General features: G+C 41.1%; 1 protein-coding gene across 1 annotated transcript in view; it reads left to right on the top strand.

Moving 5' to 3' along the window:
* Positions 1–16,798, top strand: part of SLC9A2 (solute carrier family 9 member A2) — an 87,206-nt gene that overhangs the window by 15,791 nt on the left and 54,617 nt on the right. Inside the window, 1 exon segment of the mRNA NM_001100189.1 lies at positions 15,688–16,151. Coding sequence (NP_001093659.1) covers positions 15,688–16,151 — 464 coding nt within the window.

Below are 16,798 nucleotides of genomic sequence, written 5' to 3'. Positions count from 1 at the left end.
CACGCATATATGTATACATTCTTTTTCTCACATTATCCTCCATCATGTGACTAGATATAGTTAGTTCCCAGTGCTAGACAGCAGGATCTCATTGCTTATCTATTCAAAAGGCAATAGTTTACATCTATTAACCCCAGATTCCAAGTCCATCCCACTCCCTCCCCCTTGGCAACCACAAGTCTGTTCTCCAAGTCCATGAATTTCATTTCTGTGGAAATGTTTATTTGTGCCATATATTAGATTCCAGACATGTGTTATCATATGGTATTTGACTTTCTCTTCTGACTTACCTCACTTAGTATGAGAGTCTTCAGTTGCTGCAAACGTCATCATTTTGTTGCTGCAAATATCATCATTTCGTTCTTTTTTTATGGCTGAGTAGTACTCCACTGTGTGTGTGTGTGTGTGTGTGTGTGTGTGTGTGTGTGTGTGTCTATATATATAGACACACACACCACCTCTTTTTTTTTTTTTTTTTTTTGTCTTTTTGCCGTTTCTTGGGCCACTCCCATGGCATATGGAGGTTCCCAGGCTAGGGGTCCAATTGGAGCTGTAGCCACCGGCCTACGCCAGAGCCACAGCAACGCGGGATCCGAGGCGCGTCTGCGACCTACATCACGGCAACGCCGGATCGTTAACCCACTGAGCAGGGGCAGGGATCGAACCTGCAACCTCATGGTTCCTAGTCAGATTTGTTTCTGCTGTGCCAGGACAGAAACTCCATATAATACATATACTTTACACAGATGCTAAATAGCCGGTCTCCTGTATGTGGGTCTCTTGGAAAATTCAGGGACAAAGAATGAGCTTTTGTCCCACAGAGGTAGCCATCTAGAAGATGGGGCCTGCTGCCTGTTCCTTAATTGCAATAGATTTTACAGAGATGTTGGAGGACTCTAGACATTTGGGAGGCACTAGATGGGGGCTGTATCAATGGGTGGTTCATTTTGTAATGTGCTCTCTGGTCTCCTCGCCATGGTTTAGGTCCTTTAACAGCCAGGAGAACTTCGTTCCTAACCGGCCTGCCAGAACTGATTTGGGCAGCAGAAGCCTGGGGGACCCCTGGGCATGCCTGCTGGCCCCCCAGGACCCTTGAGCTCTGAGCCGAGGGACTAGTGCCAGGAGCATCCTTCCAGCCATCCTGCTCCTGCCCAGAGCCTAGTTCCTCCCAGATGCCTCCAAGGGTGGGACTAAAGAATTGTCATTGGAAGGGACAGCTTGTTACTTTGCAATGTGACTTTTCTTGAAATCCAGAGATACAGTCTCCCTCCCCCATATAAAAATTATATTATATAAATTTATAATTATATAAAATACTTTTATATTGAATTTTAAATTTATAAATTATACATTTATTTTAAATTTAAATAATGAATTTATTTATATATTTTGTATATTTTAGCTATATATATATATTTATATAAAATTCCTAAAAGCAGCATCTCCAGCTGCCTCTGCCTTGGCCTCAGCTGATATGTCCTTCTGTATGACAGGAAGCTCTCCATCTGCACTGGATACAGTGTCTTATATGAACACCATGAGCCAGAAGGGTTTATGGATGATTCTTTGTGTGTGTCTGTGTGTCCTTTTCTGCATGTGTTATGCGTACCACCACACACACACACACACACACACACACACACACACACACACACCCCTTTTAAGACTGTCATGAGGCTGCCAGTTAAAAGCTACAGATGAAATTTCTAGTTACTGGTGTTTGCAGAGTCTACTCTTCAGAAGTACCTTCTCTGCTCATTAGATACAAGCTAACCCTCTGCACCCAACTTCTTAGAGAGAGAAAAATATAATAACTGATCTTATCTTGCTGATGGCCTAGGAGCGGAAGTGATAGGTCTGAGATTGAAGGTTTGTTGTGGGAGGCACTGAGGCAAGGCCATGAGTCAGATCTTGTGCCCAGCCTTGGCTCCGGGACCAGGCGAGGCTCCAGCTGTCTCCAGTGGACAGGAAACTCCCTGGCTGGCCGTGTACCCTCAGATGTTCTTTCCTCCCACACACGTGAACTTCACCGACTCCATGGGCTGCCTGGCACCTGGCAGAGAACTCAGCCCTTGGCTGAGGGTCCCTGGCAGAAACCAGCCACAGGGCCCAATGAAGCAGAGAGGCACCGTGGCCCCTCACTCACGTGCTTCAGATATGAGAAGGCAGACCCGCAGGTCACAGAATCTGAGTGCCTATGCTTGCTCTCATTGCCAAGGCTGCGATTTAAAGTGAGGAGTCTGAAAAGAGCAGGGAGAAGGAATAGAATGGAAGGTTTCTCTACCTTCATCTCCATTATAGTCTTTTTTTTTCCCTGCAGCAATTTTATTTATTTTATTTCTATTAGAAACTAGTTGATCTATAGTGTTGAGCCAATTTCTGCTGTTCAGCATAGTGACCCAGTCATATGTATATGTATACACGTTCTTTTTTTCAAACCATCTTCCGTCATGTTCTGTCCTGAAATACTGTATATAGTTCCCTGTGTGAGGCCCATTCCAGTCTTGGTAGCATCTGAAGCCTGGCTTTTGGATTTTAGGTCCAGACAGGGAGCAGCCAGAATGGACTTAGTTGTGCATGAACAAATCCTGTGGGATGCATGTGGGGGGAGGGTGGATGCAGACAGAGCTGGAGAACCAACCTTGGCCTTGGCTAAAGGGGCTTGCCCTTCTGTGCGCACAGGTATGTTTTGGCTTCAGAAGGCCCGGGGTTGCTGAATTTCAAGAGAATTTGTATGTGCAAACCATTTCTGAATATTAGCTCCATATTTAAAAACACCAGATAAACAAAACAAAATAGGCCTGCAGGCCACCATGGCCTGTGACCTGCCAGCATGCAACCTCTGGTCCAGACTTTCTCATGTTACATGAAATTTTGCTTCCAGTATTTATACCTGGTTATACTGAAGGAAGCTGAATCTATTATTTTGGGACACCTATGTACTCAGGATCCACTGGAGTTTGTTGTGGAGTCAAGTCAATAATAATCCAAATGAATGCCATTCTCAGAGTGGGATCATGTTACAAAATGAGAAATCAATAAAAATGGTGACATAATTTTAGCATTGAGGCCGTTACAGAATTTCTAAGAGAGAGACATTCATGCTTTACACCTCAGATAGGAATCTGAGGAGTGGAAGCAGTGATGAGATGGAAATCAGGACATCAGGAGGTGGGCAGCTCCTTCCCACATTGCCTCTGACATTTAGTTCAGTCTCACAGCAGCATCATCATCTGTGACAGGTAAACTCTATGGGTGAATCAAAGTCATCCTGACAGTCTTTGAAATCCTGAGTGAAAGTGTTCCTTACGCTCCTGGAAACGTCTCTGTTCTGTCAGTTTGAACATTTGGGAGTTCCCATTGCAGCTCAGCTGGTTAAGAACCCGATGTAGTTTCCGGGAGGATGTGGGTTTGATCCTTGGCCTCACTCAGTGGATTAAGGATCTGACATTGCCACAATCTGCAGTGTAGGTCACAGGTGCAGCTTGGATCTCGGTTTGCTGTGTCTGTGGTGCAATTCTGATCCAACCCCTAGCCTGGGAACTTCCATATGCCTCTGGTGCAGCCCTAAAAAGAAAAAAAAAAAAAAATCTGTTCTTTTAACACAACATTGTAAAACAACTATACTTCAGTAAAACTTTAAAAATGAAAAAAAGAATATCTGGTCTTAGAACCTCAGTAGATCCTCAGGTCTCATATAAGCACTTTCCTTTAAAAATATATCCAAAGCAATTCTGAAGAACAAAAACCAAGCAGGAGGGATCTTTCTCCCAGACTTCAGGCAATATTACAAAGCCACAGTCATCAAGACAGTGTGGTACTGGTACCAAAATAGGCAGACAGACCAATGGAACAGAATAGAGAACCCAGAAATAAACCCAGACACCTTTGGTCAATTAATCTTTGACAGAGGAGGCAAGAATATAAAATGGGAAAAAGACAGTCTTTTCAACACGAATTGCTGGGAAACCTGGACAACTGCATGTAAATCAGTGAAACTAGAACACACCCTCTCACCATGCACATTCAAAATGGCTTAAAGACTTAAATATAAGACAAGACACCATCAAACTCCTGGAAGAGAACACAGGCAAAACATTCTCTGACATCAGCCTTACAAATGTCAGTCTCCCAAAGCAACAGAAATAAAAGTGAAAATAAACCAGTGGGACCTAATCAAACTGACAAGCTTTTGCACAGTAAAGGAAACCAAAAGGAAAACAAAAAGACAACTTTCAGAATGGGAGAAAATAGTTTAAAATGATGCAACTGACAAGGGCTTAATCTCTAAAATATACAAACAACTTATATAACTCAACAGCAAAAAAGCCAACAACCCAATTGAAAGATGGGCAAAGGACCTGAATAGACATTTCTCCAAGGAAGATATACAGATGGCCAACAAGCATTTGAAACAATGCTCAACATAACTTATTGTTGGAGAAATGCAAATCAAAACTACCATGAGATACCACCTCACACCGATCAGAATGGCCATCATTAATAAGTCCTCAAATAGCAAATGCTGGAGGGGGTATGGAGAAAAGGGAACCCTCCTGCACTATAGGTGGGAATGTAAGCTGGTATAACCACTATGGAGGTACCTTAGGAAATTATACATATGACCCAGCAATCCCACTCTTGGGCATATATCCGGACAAAATTCTCCTTAAAAAGACACATGCACCCACATGTTCATTGCAGCACTATTCACAATAGCCAAGACATAGAAACAACCCAAATGTCCATTGATATTCCAATGATTAGGATGATGTGGCATATATACACAATGGAATACTACTCAGCCATAAAAAGAACAAAATAATGCCATTTACAGCAACATGGATGGAACTATAGACTCTTATCCTCAATGAAGTAAGACAGAAAAAGACAAATACCATATGATATCATTTATATCTGGAATATAATATATGGCACAAAGGAACCTTTCCACAGAAAAGAAAATCATGGACTTGGAGAATAGACTTGTAGTTGCTAAGGGGGAAGGGGAGGGAGTTGGAGGGACTGGGAGCTTGGGGTAAACAGATGCAGAATGTTGCTTTCGGGATGGATTAGCAATGGGATCCTGCTGTGTAGCACCGGGAATTCTAGTCACTTAGGATGGAACACGTAATGTGAGAAAAAAGAATGTGTACAGGTAAGTGTAACTGGGTCACCATGCTGTACAGTAGAAAAAAAAATACATATAAATGAATGATTAAAAAATAAAATAAAAATATACCTAGGACTAAAACCAATGTATTTAACAGTTTTAAATATAACGAAAATAATAGCATGACTCTTCTTTGTGCTCTTGTTGACTGATCATTATTTTGAATAAATTCATGAAGTACTGATATAATAAATATGTGCAGTAGTAAATTGTTATAGTATGTTAATATGTTATCATTTGCTCAGCCATTTCTCTCTTTTTTGACCTTTTGCTATGAACATTTTTGTAAAAATTACTTGTTTTGCCCTTTGAATTGCAGAAAATTCTGGGTTTTTTGCTTTTTATTTTTGAACAGCCTGGGGTTCGCACCACTCCTCAAGTTGTGTTACGAAGGCCTAGTTCTGAGGCTGTGGATCAGCGGATCACTGAATATTTTGGGTGATCTGCATGGTGATAGTACCTGTCAGCAGGGATCAGTTTTAGGAACATCATCTTTTCATGCTGGTTTGTTTATCAGTGTTTATGCAGATCTGTCAATATTTTGTTTTATTTTGCTGTAATTATTGAATATAAATGAGTAGCAATGGGAAAAATGATGGTGAGCTTTTTTTTCCCACTGTAGTAAAATATATATAACATAAATTGACCATTTTAACCATTTAAAGTGTCTAATTCAGTGATTTAAGTACGTTCCTGGAGTTCCTGTTGCAGCTCAGCAGTAATGAACCGGACCAGGATCCATGAGGACACAGGGTCAATCCCTGGCCTCGCTCGCTCAGTGGGTTAAGGATCTGGCATTGCCATGAGCTGTAGTGTAGGTCACAGACGCAGCTTGGATCTGGCATTGCTGTGGCTGTGGTGTAGGCTGGCAGGTGAAGCTCCGATTCAACCCTTCACCTAGGAACCTCCATATGCCATGAGTGCAGCTCTAAAAAAAAAAGAAAGAAAAAGTACATTCATGATGTTGTGACACCATCACCACCATCCATTTCTAAAACTTTTTCATCTTCTCAAGCAGAAACTCTCCCCGTTAAACAACAATCCCCACCACCCCCTCTCCCATTCCCTGGGAACCTCTAGTCTATTTTCTGTCTCCATAAATTTGACTGCTTTCGATATTTTATGGAGGTAGAATTATGTCATATTTACTCTCTTGTGCTTGGGAAAAGTAAAGATTTTACTTTTATGGTATAGTTCTTTCAATCTTTACGGAATCGAGGTAAAGGTGAAAATCACCAGCAGTGATAAAAGCATCAACCTTTGGTGTAATCTGCTTAAACCAGCTGGCTGTGCCTTCCTTTGGGAAATAAATGAGAAAAATTAAAGTTGAAAGAAGACAGAAAATTTGGAAGTAGGGAAAGGAGAACTGTGATCAAAGGTGAGGTGTACGATTTTTAGTTTCCATCGTTTTGGTGGATTACATGCATATCTGATGCTTTTCCACTGTGTGTCTGTCCGTAACTGTGGAGCAAATTTCCCAGAATCCCTAGAGAAGAGCCAGATGACAGGAACGGTCAAGTGCCCCTGGTGTAGTAAGTGTCCTGCTCAATCCATTGGCACAGTGTTAGCAGGGGCAGAGAGTCACAGTGTTCAACACTGTCCTCTCAAACCGCTCAGCGCTATCATTGGAAAGTGCACCTGTTTCTTCATATTCTTGACCATGTCCACTGTTATTGCTTCCCACTAATTCGGGGGAAACTCACCCTGTGGATGACAAGGCCAAGACTCATCCCCGCCTCCCATGGACCACACTTGGGTCCACACCAGTGAGGTTTGCCTGTGCTGTTCCCTCTGCGAGGAACACCCTCCACTGGTCTTGGCTTCAACCGTTTCTCTTCCTCTTCATTTCTCAGATCGAACTTAATTTCCTTAAGGAGCCCCTCCTCCACTGGGCAGATAAGATTACAGGACCTTAGGGACCTTAGTGACCTTATTTACATAACAAAGGACACTTAGGCGATGCCTGGGGCTTCCAGTGCTCTCTGTCTAGAACTGAGTGTCAAAGACCAAAAATGTATTCTGGAGTTCCCATCGTGGCTCAGTGGTTAAGGAATCTGACTAGGAACCATGTGGTTGAGGGTTCGATCCCTGGCCTTGCTCAGTGGGTTAAGGGTCCAGCATTGCCGTGAGCTGTAGTGTAGGTCACAGATGCAGCTCTGATGCTGCGTTGCTGTGTCTCTGGTGTAGGCTGGCGGCTACAGCTCAGTTTGGACCCCTAGCCTGGGAACCTTCATATACCATAGGAGAGGCCCTAGAAAAGGTAAAAGGACCAAAAAAAAAAAAAAAAAAAAAATGTATTTCTTAATACAGATCACGGTGTAACAATACTCATAAAGGATCCTGATCTCTGCTTTTCTCTTTTGCCCTGTCTTTGTTCTTTTATTCATTTTTTCTTTTTTAAATTTTTGGTCACACCCACAGCATGTGCAAGTTCCCAGGCCAGGGATCAAACCTGTGCCATAGCAGTGACCCAAGCCACAGGAGTGACAAAGCCAGATCCTTAATCACTAGGCCACCAGGGAACTCCTGTCCTGTCTTTGGTTTTAATTTCAGCATAATACCAGCTTCATAAGATGAATTGGGAAATGTTTCCTCCTCTTCTGTTTTTTGGGAGAGAGTGTAGAGATTTGATGTTTTGAGGAATTCACTGGTGAAAACTTCTGGTCTATAGACTTCTTTTTTGATGATTTTTAAGTTACAGATTCAATGTATTTTCTGGGGCTATTCAAATTATCTCCGTTTTGGGTAAGTCATGGTCATTTTTGTTTTTCAAGGAATGGGGCCGTTTCATCTAAGGTGCCATTTGTGTGTGGGGCTGTCCATCCTCTTCCCTCACCATCCTTTTGATGTTGGCAGAATCTGTTGGTTCCCCTTTTAAATTCCCAATATTTATAATTTTTGTCTTCTGTTTTCTTGACATTCTTGCTAGATGTTTGTTGATTTTATCTATCTTTAAGAAGATCCAGATTTTTATGTCATTGATTTTTTTTTTTATTTTTCTGTTTTCAGTTTCTCTGATTTCTGCTCTGTCTTGACAGTTTCCTTCTGCCTGTTTACTTTGGGTTTTTTGCTCTTCTTTTTCTGGCTTCTTGAAGTGGAAGGTTAGATCATTGATCTTTTCTTCTTGCCTAATGAATGCTTTTATTGAAGCATTCATTAGAATGCTCTCAGCACTATCTCAGCTGTGTCCCACCTTTTGATATGTTGTATTTTCATATTCATTCAGTCCAAGTTTGTGGTTTCCCTTAAGACTCCCTTTTCGACCTGTGAACTTTTTTGTTTGAATAGTATTATTGAGATGTAATTTACATAGGCTGTATTTCACCCATTTAAAATATACAATTTGATGATCTTCAGTATCTTCACAGTTGTGCAACCATCACTACAACCAAATTTAGAACATTTTCAGCACTCCCAAAAGAAATCACGTATGTTTCAGCTATGGCTATGCAATTTCCTCATCCTGCTGCACCCCAAGGAAATCCCTGGTCTACCTTCTGTCTTTATAGATTTGCTTATTTTTGGACATTTCCTATTAATGGAATCATACAGAATTGGTTTTTTGTGACTGCTTTCTTTCATTTAGCACATTTTCAGGGTTCATCCATGTAAGAAATGTGGTAATAGGCCATCCTTTTTTATGGCCAAGTAGTATTTCATTGTATGATTTTTTTTTTTTTTAACCACATTTTGTTTATCCATTTATCAGCTGATGGGCATTTGGGTTGTTTTCACCTCTTGGCTATTATGAATAATGCTGCCATGGACATTTGTATACAAGCTGTTCTGTGGCAAGGTTTTCATATCTTTGTGCTATATACCAGGGTGAAATTTCTTGATCAAATGATAAGTCTTTGTTAAGCTTTTTGTGGACCTGCCAGACTGATTCCCAGAATGGCTGCACAATTTGCATTTCTAACCAGCATGTGAGGGTTCTGATTTCTCTGCATCTAAAAAACATTTATTATTATCTTTTTTTTTTTTTTTTTTTAATTACAGCCACCCTAGTGGATGTGAAGACCCATAGCTTATTTCGAAGTGTGTTGTTGGGTCTTCAAGTTTAGAGTTTTTTTTTTTTTTTTTTTTTTTGGTCTTTCTATGGCCACACCTCCAGCATATGGAGGTTCTCAGGCTAGGGGTCAAATCCCAGCTGCAGCTGCCAGCCTACACCACAGTCACAGAAATGCCAGATCCAAGTCACGTCTGAGACTTACACTAGAGCTCATGGCAACTCAGGATCCTTAACCTACTGACAGAGGCCAGGGATCAAACCTGTGTCCTCATGGATGCTGGTCAGATACATTTCCCCTGAGCCAGGACGGGAATTCCAAGATTTTCCTGTTTTATCTGTGTTATTGATTTCCAGTTTGACTTCCTTGTGATCAGAGAATATACCCTGTATGATTCCAGTTCGTTTGAGTTTGCTGAGGTTTGTTGTCAAGGCTCAGGATATATTCTATCTTGGTATGTGTTTCTGTGTATTCTTACAAAGAGCATATATTTTGCTGTTACTGGTTGGGATTTTCTATAGAGTTAGATCCTGTGGGTTGATGATCTATTATTTTACCACTTATTGAGAGAGGGGATATTGACGTTTTCATCTATAGTTACATATTTGCTTATTTCTCTTTTCAGTTCCATCAGGTTTTGTTTTGTATATTTTATAGTTCTGTTGTTTGGGGCATACATATTTTGGCTTGCTGTATTTTCTCAGCAGATTAACCCTTTTAGGTTAGGTGATGTCTTCCCCTGTCTTTCATAATTTTTTTTTGCTCTGAAGCTTATGTTTTATAGTATTGGATATTCATATAGCCAATTCCACTTGATTAGTTTTTAAAAATTTATTTATTTATTTATTAAAGTATAGTTGATTTACAGTGTTGTGCCAGTTTCTGCTGTACAGCTTAGTGACCCAAGTCACACATATGTGTGTGTATATGTATATATATATATATATACATATACACATTCCTTTCTTTATACTATTTTCCCTCATATTCTATCTCAAGAGACTGGATATAGTTCCCTGTGCTGTGCAGTAGGACCTCATTGCCCATCTATTCCAAATATCATAGTTTGCATCTTCCAAACTCCCAATCCACCCCACTCTCTCCCCCTGCCCCCTTGGCAAGAACAAGTCTGTTCTCTGTCTGTGATATTTTAATGATGTGACTTTTTCCATTCTTTAATTTTCAACCTTCCTGTATCCTTATATATGAAGTGAATTTTTTTAGATAATGTGTAGTTGGGTCATGCTTTTTAATTGATTCTACTAGGAACTGTCTTTTAATTGATGCATTTAGACAATTTACATTTTTCATAACTATTGATGTGTTTGATGTGTTTAGATTTAAATCTTCATTTTTTGTTTTGTCTTTGTTCTCTGTTTTACACTTCTCTGTTTTCTTTTCCTGTCTTCCTGTGGGTTATTTTTAGAACTCCATTTTCATGTATCAATAGTGTTTTTGAGGGTAACTCTTTGTACGGCTGTTTTAGTTGTTCCTTCAGGCATTACATCATATATATATATATATATATATATATATATATATATGATTTTATATATATATAGACACACAGACACACATGAGTAATAGCTGTTTTCTTGTGTAGTCATTTACCGGTGTGAGAGAAGTATAGAAACCTTTCCTCCTTTTATGTTTTTAAAATCTCCCCCACCTTATAATATATATTTTCTCCATATACATCGTGAACCACATCAAAGAGTACTATAATTTTGGCTTCAGTGGCCAAGCTTAATTTAGAAAATTCAGGGGGAGGAAGAAAATGTATTGAATTTGCACATTTATTTTTACCCTTTCTGCTTTTCTTTCTTAATTCTCAGGTTGTCACCTGCACTTCTTACTGGCGTTTATTATAAATTGCAGCTCTCGTGGTGCCTTCCTTGGGTTTGATGATTTGCTAGAACAGCTCACAGAACTCAGGGAAATACTTGCTTATATTTGCTGGTTTACTATATAATGAAGCATACAGATGAACAGCTGGAGAGAGAGACATCGAACAAGGTCTGGGAGGGTCTTGAGTGCAGGAGCTTCTGTCCCTGTGGAGCTGGCATGTACCACCCTCCCAGTGAGTTGATTTGTTCATCAGCCCAGGAGCCCTTAGGAACCCATGGTTCAGGGATTTTTACTGAGGCTTCAGCATACTGGTACGATCAATTAGTAACACTATCTCCGGTTTCTCCTGACTGCCCGGGGTGGAGGAAGGGCAGAGCTGAAAGTTCCGGACTTCTACTCAAAGTTTGTCTCTCTGTGATCAGCCTCCATACTGAATCTATCCAGCAGCCCACCAAGAGCTGGCTCATTAGAACAAAAGATGCTCCTGTGACCCAGGAAATTCCAAGGAATGTAAGAGCTCTGTGTCAGAAACTACAGTCAAAGACCAGAGGGTAGAACAAAAGATGATCTTAGCACCCTTAGCAAGTTACTAAGGTTTTTAAGAGCTCTGTCCAGGAGCTGGGGCTGAAGAAGAAAATAGCTATGTGTGTGTGTGTGTGTGTATATATATATATATATTAGTTATATAGTTTTATATATATATATATATATTAGTTATATAGTTTTATATATATATATATTAGTTATATAGTTTTATTTATATATATATATATATATATATATATATATATATAGTATCTCAGTTTCACACTCACATCCCTCATCCAGGCCCACAACACATTCTCTTGGAACAACTCTCAAAATATATCCAGCATCCCACCTCCTCGCGTACTTACCACGTGGGTTCATGAACACAGCCATCATCTTTCCTGTGTTACTGGAAGACTTTACAAAATTTTTTGATTAAGGTATAGTTGATTTACAATATAGTCGTGGGCTGTAAGTTGTACAATATAGTTGTATAGTTGATTTCTTTATATTCTTTTCTATCACAGTCTATCTCAGGAGATTGGATATACTTCCATGTGCCATAAGTAGGACCTTGTTTTTTTTTAACTCTATTTTATTTTATTTTTTTATTTTAATTTTATTTTTAATTGTTATTTCCCCAATACAATTTTTTTTACTGTATTTTTAATTAATTAATTAATGTATTTATTTATTTTGCATTTTAGAGCCACACCCGCAGTATATGGAGGTTCCCAGGCTAGGGGTCTAATTGGAGCTACAGCTGCCGGCCTACACCACAGCCACAGCAACTCGGGATCCGAGCCTCATCTGCAACCTATACCACAGCTCACGGCAACGCCAGATCCTTAACCACTATTTTTAAAAACAAATATTTGCTTGCTATGTGAATTGATATACATACAGTCAGCTTTTTTTAGACTTGAATGAAGGTATTTTTCTTAAAAACCAGTTTAATGTATTCCATATTTACCTTTTTTTCTCCAGCCAAAGAGGCATGACTTGGATTAGAATATTCTTTACTTTATATCCAGTGTTGCCCAGAGTTGCTTTGAGAAGGACCAGCCAGGAAAGCTAGTTCTGGGTCTGGCAGCCACAGTGGTTGCCCTCATTGACCTTGTTCCCAAGGGTTCTTGTCCCCTACTTAACAAGGGCTTAGCAAATATTTCTGGACCTAACAATATCATTATTTTTTACGCTCTTTTAGAATATGGAGCGTGAGTTAGAACACGTGTATTTATCTTCACCACCAGTGAGTTTTTCTGCCTGAAGGCATGTCTCTCTTCTCACCTCTGCAGATTTTCACTTTCCCTTGTGGTTGTGCTAATGGTGAATTAGAACTGTATTATTTCTGGAAACATTTTGTGTGGTTTTTGTTGGTGGTGGTAGGAGTGGGGGTGGGTTACTGGGATTCAAATTTTTACATTGTTGCCCTTTTGTAGCTCCTGCTCTCTGGAAGCTTCCTGTGTTCCTGCTCCCTTTGCTCTCTTTCCAGTATTTATCTAATGGCCTATTTCATGTATAATGAGAAAATGCAGTGAATTATTTGCATTGCAGTCTGTTATACCTAGACCTTTTAAACTCAGTTCATTTCCACATCTATATGCAGAGAGAAATTAAGTTAGATTCCCTTCACTTAGAAAACAGCAAAAGACTCACAGACATAGAAAAGATACTTATGGTTACCAAAGGGGACAGGTGGTGGTGGGGGGGGAAATAAATTAGGAGTTTGATATTAGAAGATACACACTACTGTATCTGAAATAGATAACTGGGAGTTCTGGACATGGCTCAGCAGAAATGAATCTGACTAGCATCCATGAGGATGCAGGTTTGAACCCTGGACTCACCTAGTGGGTTAAGGATCTGGCATTACTGGGGCTGTGGTGTAGTTCACAGATAAGGCTCAGATCTGGTGTTGCTGTGGCTGAGGTGTAGGCCAGCAGCTGTAGCTCTGATTAGACCCCTAGCCTGGGAACCTCCATATGCCGTGGGTGCGGTCCTAAAAAAAAGACCAAAAAAATAAATAAATAAATAAAATAAAATAGATAACCAACAAGGTCCCACTGTCTAGCACAGAAGACTCTATTCAATATCTTGTAATAAACCATAATGGAAAAGAATATGAAAAAGAATACTTTTCATTATTTTGCTATACACCAGCAACTAATACAACATTGTAAATCAGCTATATTTCAATAAAAATTAAAAAATTTTTAAAAAGATAGATTCACTCCAAGAGAGGAAAGTCTTTGTATTTTATATGAGAGCTTAATCTTGTTCCCTTCCCCACCAAATGAATCTCTGTTGCAAGTAAAATAAAATAAACTTTAAAGCATCCATCCTTACAGCAATTTATGTGCTGGTAATAAAAAGTGAATGACACAGAGTTCCCGTTGTGGCTCAGCGAGTTAAGGACTCAACTCTGTGAGGACTCAGGTTCGATCCCTGGCCTTGCTCAGTGGTAAGGATGCAGCCTTGCTGCAAGCTACAGCATAGGTCACAGATGTGGCTGGATCCACTGTTGCCTATTGTCGTTGTGGTGCAGTGAGTTAAGAATCCAGTGTTGCCGAGAGCTGTGGTGTAGATCACAGATGCAGCTCAGATTTGGTGTTGCTGTGGCTGTGGCCTAGGCCAGCAGCTGCAGCTCTGATTTGACTCCTAGCCTTAGAACTTCCGTATGCCGCAGATGTGGCCCTGAAAAAAAAAAAAAAAAAAAAAAAAAGTGAATGACACAAGTATAGTGCCTTAAGCAGTCTAAATAGAAATTAGCAGGAAATACAAAGTACAAACTAAACCTGGGTAGGTAAACCATTGCCTGGGGTCCAAGAGGACCCCTAGCATGGTTGTATGTGGTCTGTGGGGCAAGAATGGCTTTGACACTTTTAAATGGTGAAATAAAATCACAACAAGATTGATATTTGGTGACATATAAAATTGTATTCTAGTTTCAGAGCCCGTAAATAAACTTCCCTTGGAACACACTCACACCCATGCATTTAAGAATTATCTCTGGGTGTTCCCGTCATGGCTCAGCAGAAACGCATCTGACTAGCATCCAGGAGGACGCAGGTTCAACCCCTGGCCTTACTCAGTGGGTTAAGGATCTGGTGTTGCTGTGAGCTGTGGTGTAGGTCACAGATATGTCTAGGATCCCGAGTTGCTCTGGCTGTGGTGTAGGCCGGCAGCTGTACCTCCAATTAGACCCCTAGCCTGGGAACCTCCATATACTGTGGGTGCAGCCCTCAAAAGACAAAAGACAAAAAAAAAAAAAAAAAAAAAAAGAGGTGAAAATTACTGTCTTGCTTACTCCTGAGAGTTTTGATTTTTTTTATTTATTTTATTTATCTTTTATTTTGTTTTTGGCCACTCCTGTAGTGGTGGCATATGGAAGTTCCTGGGCTGGGGATCAAACCTGAGCCACAGCAGTGGCCTGGGTCGCTGCATGACAATGCCTGATCCTTAACCTGCTGAGCCACGGGGGAACTCCCTCCTTAGGGTTTTTATGAGTATGAAACGAGATGTGACATCTGAAAATGTGCTGGGACTCAAGATCTTGCTTCAAGTATAAAATTGCATTGTCTTGTTTAAGAACACTTTATTGGAATTTAGATGAAAGCCAACTCTTTAGATGCTGTGTTTCTGTAGCATTCTACTTCTTTCTTTTTTGGTCTTTTTAGGGCTGCACCTACCGCATATGGAGGTTCCCAGGCTAGAGGTCCAGTCAGAGCTACAGTTGCCGGCCACAGCTGCAGCAGCAAGAATCCGAGCCTCGTCTTCGACCTACACCACAGCTCACAGCTATGCCAGATCCTTAACCCACTGAGCAAGGCCCGGGATCGAATCTGCATCCTCATGGATGCTAGTGAGATTCGTTTCTGCCTGCCCACAACAGGGACTCCCACTACTTCTGATTTAAATCCAAAAGTGTACCTGAATCTGCTCTGTGAATAGTTTCAAGGGGAATCTCTGACTTTTGCTTCCTAATCTTTAAAGCTGGTTGAGAGCCAATTATGTTGACCTGGGAGATTTTGAAACTGGACCTATTGGTTTTGTCAGAGAGAATCAGTTTGCCTTCTCCCTCATTCCTACATAACCCAAGGTTTGTGTCTGTTTGTCCTTTGCCAGGCTTCCATCTGTATCACAAGTTGCCCACCATAGTCCCTGAGAGCTGCCTTCTCATCATGGTTGGCCTGCTGCTTGGGGGGATTATTTTTGGGGTGGATGAGAAGTCCCCCCCGGCCATGAAGACAGATGTGTTCTTCCTGTACCTCCTCCCCCCCATCGTGCTGGATGCAGGCTATTTCATGCCTACCCGCCCGTTCTTTGAAAACATTGGCACCATCTTCTGGTACGCCGTGGTGGGGACGCTCTGGAATTCCATCGGCATCGGGGTGTCTCTGTTCGGGATCTGCCAGATTGAAGCCTTTGGCCTGAGCGACATCACTTTGCTGGAGAATCTGCTCTTCGGCAGCTTAATCTCCGCAGTGGACCCCGTGGCCGTGCTCGCCGTCTTCGAGAACATCCACGTCAATGAGCAGCTCTACATCCTGGTCTTTGGGGAGTCCCTGCTGAACGACGCCGTGACAGTGGTGAGTAACACATTCATGCAACATCACCTCCAGGGATGGGGCCACCCCCACCGAGGCCAGGGGGAGACCCTGCGAGCAGAGCATGCACCTGTGCATGGTCCCCAGCCCTGAACTGCCAAGGGCAATGCCAGGTTAACGCTCTTTTCTCGATTTCTTCAAAGGCCCAGCAAATTTATTTGTCATGTATTTATAATTCTACAATGGGCCCTCCTCTTCATTTTGCCTGGATCATGCCAGCTGCATGGCTGGTCCCTCTTGCATAGCTCTGCTGCTGCCAGAGGAGCATCATGTGGAACTGTGACCTGGTCACCTCTCTAGCAGCTTCATCAGTGAGGGTCTTTGATCAGAAATGATGCTCTCAGTCTCTGACATGAATAAGGCAAGTACTATGATACTGCTGTTCTCCCTCTAGGGATGGTGTATTTTTTTATTTCCTGGTTTGAGGAAGATTTTTCATCATACCTCTCACTTCCTATTTCGACTCAGCCAGCAGATTCTGAGTCCTCGCCATTTTTCCATAAGTGGATTTTTATTCAGAAAAAGAAAATTATTTTTAATCCTCACCACTTGACACATAATTAGAATCTGAGGCTGCTGTGAGCTTGCCCTTGGCAGGAATTGCCTGCCTCCCGATCTCAGGTAAGAAG

Source organism: Sus scrofa, chromosome 3 (assembly GCF_000003025.6).
Source record: "Sus scrofa isolate TJ Tabasco breed Duroc chromosome 3, Sscrofa11.1, whole genome shotgun sequence".
Classification (NCBI taxonomy): Eukaryota; Metazoa; Chordata; class Mammalia; order Artiodactyla; family Suidae; genus Sus; species Sus scrofa.
The sequence above is the reverse complement of the archived record's forward strand: the minus strand, read 5'-3'. Positions and strand labels throughout refer to the sequence as shown.